Raw genomic sequence first — 6,319 nt, 5'->3', positions numbered from 1 at the left:
AAGTGCGTACCATAGCTAAGCACAAGGGGTTATAATAATGTGCATCAGGGGGTTATAACGTGTTATAAAGGAGTAAATACCATAGCTATAATGTGTTATAAAGGTAGTACCATAGCTAAGTACAGGGGTTATAATGTGTATTGAGGGGTGTTATAATGTGAGAGAGACACAGAGACAGAGAAGGACAGAGACAGAGAATAAAGGGACAGAGAGACAGAGACAGACAGAGACAGAGACAGAGAGAGAAATAAAGAGACAGAGGGCAGGAGACAGACAGAGACAGAGACAGAGAGAGACAGACAGAGACAGAGAGAGACAGACAGAGACAGAGAGAGAGAGACAGACAGAGAGAGACAGAGAGACAGAGACAGACAGAGACAGAGAGACAGAGAGAGACAGAGAGACAGAGAGACAGAGACAGAGAGAGACAGACAGAGACAGACAGAGACAGAGAGAGACAGACAGAGAGAGACAGAGAGACAGAGAGAGACAGAGAGAGACAGAGACAGACAGAGAGACAGAGACAGACAGAGAGAGAGAGAGAGACAGAGACGGTCTTACAGGCAGTGATGTGAGTTGGTTCCTGCTGAGGTTGAGTGTCTCTAGCTGAGTCCATTGGTCGATGCAGAGGGAGAGCTCTGAGATCTGATTGGAGGAGAGGTTGAGACGCTTCAGACTGCTCAGCGTATAGAGACACTCAGGAACCCGACTCAGGTCGTTGAAGGACAGGTCCACGTCTAAGGAGAGACCACATAAAGGACATTCATTTCCAGACTTTAGTCTTGGCTTGTGTGTGTGTTACCTGCCAGGTGTGTGTGTGTGTTACCTGCCAGGTGTGTGTGTGTGTGTGTTAACTGCCAGGTGTATGTGTGTGTGTGTGTGTGTTACCTGCCAGGTGTGTGTGTGTGTGTGTTCCCTACACAATGTGTGTGTGTGTGTGTTAACTGCCAGGTGTATGTGTGTGTGTGTTACCTGCCATGTGTGTGTGTGTGTTACCTGCCAGGTGTGTGTGTGTGTGTGTGTTACCTGCCAGGTGTGTGTGTGTGTGTGTTAACTGCCAGGTGTGTGTGTGTGTGTGTTACCTGCCATGTGTGTGTGTGTGTTACCTGCCATGTGTGTGTGTGTGTTACCTGCCAGGTGTGTGTGTGTGTTACCTGTCAGGTGTGTGTGTGTGTGTGTTACCTGCCAGGTGTGTGTGTGTGTTACCTGCCAGGTGTGTGTGTGTGTGTTACCTGCCATGTGTGTGTGTGTGTGTTACCTGCCAGGTGTATGTGTGTGTGTGTGTTAACTGCCAGGTGTGTGTGTGTGTGTGTTAACTGCCAGGTGTGTGTGTGTGTGTTACCTGCCAGGTGTGTGTGTGTGTGTGTTACCTGCCAGGTGTGTGTGTGTGTGTGTGTTACCTGCCAGGTGTGTGTGTGTTACCTGCCAGGTGTGTGTGTGTGTGTGTGTTACCTGCCAGGTGTGTGTGTGTGTGTGTGTTACCTGCCAGGTGTGTGTGTGTGTGTGTTACCTGCCAGGTGTGTGTGTGTGTGTGTTACCTGCCAGGTGTGTGTGTGTGTGTTACCTGCCAGGTGTGTGTCTGTGTGTTACCTGCCAGGTGTGTGTCTGTGTGTTACCTGCCAGGTGTGTGTCTGTGTGTTACCTGCCAGGTGTGTGTCTGTGTGTTACCTGCCAGGTGTGTGTCTGTGTGTTACCTGCCAGGTGTGTGTCTATGTGTTACCTGCCAGGTGTGTGTCTGTGTGTTACCTGCCAGGTGTGTGTCTGTGTGTTACCTGCCAGGTGTGTGTCTGTGTGTTACCTGCCAGGTGTGTGTGTGTGTGTTAACTGCCATGTGTGTGTGTGTTAACTGCCATGTGTGTGTGTGTGTTACCTGCCAGGTGTGTGTGTGTGTGTGTGTTACCTGCCAGGTGTGTGTGTGTGTGTTACCTGCCAGGTGTGTGTGTGTGTGTTAACTGCCATGTGTGTGTGTGTGTGTGTTAACTGCCATGTGTGTGTGTGTGTTACCTGCCAGGTGTGTGTGTGTATGTTACCTGCCAGGTGTGTGTGTGTGTGTTAACTGCCAGGTGTGTGTGTTAACTGCCAGGTGTGTGTGTGTGTGTTACCTGCCAGGTGTGTGTGTGTGTTACCTGCCAGGTGTATGTGTGTGTTACCTGCCAGGTGTGTGTGTGTGTGTGTTACCTGCCAGGTGTGTGTCTGTGTGTGTTACCTGCCAGGTGTGTGTGTGTGTGTGTGTTACCTGCCAGGTGTGTGTCTGTGTGTGTTACCTGCCAGGTGTGTGTCTATGTGTTACCTGCCAGGTGTGTGTGTGTGTGTTACCTGCCAGGTGTGTGTCTATGTGTTACCTGCCAGGTGTGTGTCTATGTGTTACCTGCCAGGTGTGTGTCTATGTGTTACCTGCCAGGTGTGTGTCTATGTGTTACCTGCCAGGTGTGTGTCTATGTGTTACCTGCCAGGTGTGTGTCTATGTGTTACCTGCCAGGTGTGTGTCTATGTGTTACCTGCCAGGTGTGTGTGTGTGTGTTACCTGCCAGGTGTGTGTCTATGTGTTACCTGCCAGGTGTATGTGTGTGTTACCTGCCAGGTGTGTGTGTGTGTGTTACCTGCCAGGTGTGTGTGTGTATGTTACCTGCCAGGTGTGTGTGTGTGTTACCTGCCAGGTGTGTGTCTATGTGTTACCTGCCAGGTGTGTGTCTATGTGTTACCTGCCAGGTGTATGTGTGTGTGTTACCTGCCAGGTGTATGTGTGTGTGTTAACTGCCAGGTGTGTGTGTGTGTTAACTGCCAGGTGTGTGTGTGTGTTAACTGCCAGGTGTGTGTGTGTGTTAACTGCCAGGTGTGTGTGTGTGTTACCTGCCAGGTGTGTGTGTGTATGTTACCTGCCAGGTGTGTGTGTGTATGTTACCTGCCAGGTGTGTGTGTGTGTGTTACCTGCCAGGTGTGTGTGTGTGTGTTACCTGCCAGGTGTGTGTGTGTGTTACCTGCCAGGTGTATGTGTGTTAACTGCCAGGTGTATGTGTGTGTGTGTGTGTTACCTGCCAGGTGTACCAGTCCCTCCAGACTGGTAGGCATGTTGCTCTGGGTTCTCTGGGTGCTCCTCAGGTGGAGAGTCTGGAGGGCCACCATGGCTGGCAGCTGGCTGCTCACACACAGGAGAATTTAGAAAGCTTCGTACCATAGCTAGGCGTGCATCAGGGGGTTATAAACCTTCATATTATAGCTGGGCATGCATCAGGGGGTTATAAACCTTCATATTATAGCTGGGCGTGCATCAGGGGGTTATAAACCTTCATATTATAGCTGGGCGTGCATCAGGGGGTTATAAACCTTCATATTATAGCTAGGCGTGCATCAGGGGGTTATAAACCTTCATATTATAGCTAGGCGTGCATCAGGGGGTTATAAACCTTCATATTATAGCTGGGCGTGCATCAGGGGGTTATAAACCTTCATATTATAGCTGGGCGTGCATCAGGGGGTTATAAACCTTCATATTATAGCTGGGCGTGCATCAGGGGGTTATAAACCTTCATATTATAGCTAGGCGTGCATCAGGGGGTTATAAACCTTCATATTATAGCTAGGCGTGCATCAGGGGGTTATAAACCTTCATATTATAGCTGGGCGTGCATCAGGGGGTTATAAACCTTCATATTATAGCTGGGTGTGCATCAGGGGGTTATAAACCTTCATATTATAGCTGGGTGTGCATCAGGGGGTTATAAACCTTCATATTATAGCTGGGCGTCCATCAGGGGTTATAAACCATATTATAGCTGGGCGTGCATCAGGGGGTTATAAACCTTCATATTATAGCTGGGTGTGCATCAGGGGGTTATAATATCTATTAAGGTGTTATAAACCTTCATATTATAGCTGGGCGTGCATCAGGGGGTTATAATATCTATTAAGGTGTTATAAACCTTCATATTATAGCTGGGCGTGCATCAGGGGGTTATAAACCTTCATATTATAGCTGGGCGTGCATCAGGGGGTTATAAACCTTCATATTATAGCTGGGCGTCCATCAGGGGTTATAAACCATATTATAGCTGGGCGTGCATCAGGGGGTTATAAACCTTCATATTATAGCTGGGTGTGCATCAGGGGGTTATAATATCTATTAAGGTGTTATAAACCTTCATATTATAGCTGGGCGTGCATCAGGGGGTTATAAACCTTCATATTATAGCTGGGCGTGCATCAGGGGGTTATAAACCTTCATATTATAGCTGGGCGTGCATCAGGGGGTTATAAACCTTCATATTATAGCTGGGCGTGCATCAGGGGTTATAAACCTTCATATTATAGCTGGGCGTGCATCAGGGGTTATAAACCTTCATATTATAGCTGGGCATGCATCAGGGGGTTAATAAACCTTCATATTATAGCTGGGCGTGCATCAGGGGGTTATAAACCTTCATATTATAGCTGGGCGTGCATCAGGGGGTTATAAACCTTCATATTATAGCTGGGCGTGCATCAGGGGGTTATAAACCTTCATATTATAGCTGGGCGTGCATCAGGGGGTTATAAACCTTCATATTATAGCTGGGCGTGCATCAGGGGTTATAAACCTTCATATTATAGCTGGGCGTGCATCAGGGGTTATAAACCTTCATATTATAGCTGGGCATGCATCAGGGGGTTATAAACCTTCATATTATAGCTGGGCGTGCATCAGGGGGTTATAAACCTTCATATTATAGCTGGGCGTGCATCAGGGGGTTATAAACCTTCATATTATAGCTGGGCGTGCATCAGGGGGTTATAAACCTTCATATTATAGCTAGGCGTGCATCAGGGGGTTATAAACCTTCATATTATAGCTGGGCGTGCATCAGGGGTTATAAACCTTCATATTATAGCTGGGCGTGCATCAGGGGGTTATAAACCTTCATATTATAGCTGGGCGTGCATCAGGGGGTTATAAACCTTCATATTATAGCTGGGCGTGCATCAGATGGTTATAAACCTTCATATTATAGCTAGGTGTGCATCAGGGGTTATAAACCTTCATATTATAGCTGGGCGTGCATCAGGGGTTATAAACCTTCATATTATAGCTGAGGCGTCCATCAGGGTTATAAACCATATTATAGCTGGGCGTGCATCAGGGGGTTATAAACCTTCATATTATAGCTGGGTGTGCATCAGGGGGTTATAATATCTATTAAGGTGTTATAAACCTTCATATTATAGCTGGGCGTGCATCAGGGGTTATAATATCTATTAAGGTGTTATAAACCTTCATATTATAGCTGGGCGTGCATCAGGGGTTATAAACCTTCATATTATAGCTGAGCGTCCATCAGGGTTATAAACCATATTACATAGCTGGGCGTGCATCAGGGTTATAAGCCTTCATATTATAGCTGGTGTGCATCAGGGGATTTATAATACGTAAGGTGTTATAAACCATATTATAGCTGGGCGTGCATCAGGGGGTTATAAACCTTCATATTACCGCTGGGCGTGCATCGGGGTTATAAACCTTCATATAGCTGAGCGTGCATCAGGGGGTTATAAACCTTCATATTATAGCTGAAGTGCATCGAGGGGTTATAAGCCTTCATATTATAGCTGGCGTGCATCAGGGTTATAAAACTTCATATTATAGCTGGGCATGCATCAGGGGGTTAATAAAACTCTTCATATTATAGCTGGGCGTGCATCAGGGGGTTATAAAACCTTCATATTATAGCTGAAGCATCAGGGGGTTATAAACCTTCATATTATAGCTGGGCGTGCATCAGGGGGTTATAAACCTTCATATTATAGCTGGGCGTGCATCAGGGGTTATAAACCTTCATATTATAGCTGGGCGTGCATCAGGGGTTATAAAACCTTCATATTATAGCTGGAGCGTGCATCAGGGGTTATAAACCTTCATATTATAGCTGGGCATGCATCAGGGGGTTAATAAACCTTCATATTATAGCTGGGCGTGCATCAGGGGGTTATAAACCTTCATATTATAGCTGGGCGTGCATCAGGGGGTTAATAAACCTTCATATTATAGCTGGGCATGCATCAGGGGGTTAATAAACCTTCATATTATAGCTGGGCGTGCATCAGGGGGTTATAATGTGTTATAATGCTTGGTACCGTAGCTGGGTGTACATTCAGATGGTTATAATGTGTTATAATGCTTGGTACCGTAGCTGGGCGTACATTCAGATGGTTATAATGTGTTATAATGCTTGGTACCGTAGCTGGGTGTGCATTCAGATGGTTATAATGTGTTATAATGCTTGGTACCGTAGCTGGGTGTACATTCAGATGGTTATAATGTGTTATAATGCTTGGTACCGTAGCTGGG

General features: G+C 46.6%; 1 protein-coding gene across 1 annotated transcript; it reads right to left on the bottom strand.

Annotated features, from left to right (window-relative positions):
• Positions 1–561: 561 nt before the first annotated feature.
• LOC135566395 (protein flightless-1 homolog) lies at positions 562–3,133 on the bottom strand (the record flags this gene model as incomplete). Its single annotated transcript, XM_065014124.1, has 2 exons — positions 3,033–3,133; positions 562–737 (listed from the first exon to the last, which is right to left on the bottom strand). Coding segments are annotated over exons 1-2 (267 nt in total), but the record flags the coding sequence as incomplete, so codon positions are not given.
• Positions 3,134–6,319: the final 3,186 nt, after the last annotated feature.

This window comes from Oncorhynchus nerka, unplaced genomic scaffold (genome assembly GCF_034236695.1).
Source record: "Oncorhynchus nerka isolate Pitt River unplaced genomic scaffold, Oner_Uvic_2.0 unplaced_scaffold_5198, whole genome shotgun sequence".
NCBI lineage: Eukaryota > Metazoa > Chordata > Actinopteri > Salmoniformes > Salmonidae > Oncorhynchus > Oncorhynchus nerka.
This window is presented reverse-complemented; position numbering and strand designations above follow the sequence as displayed.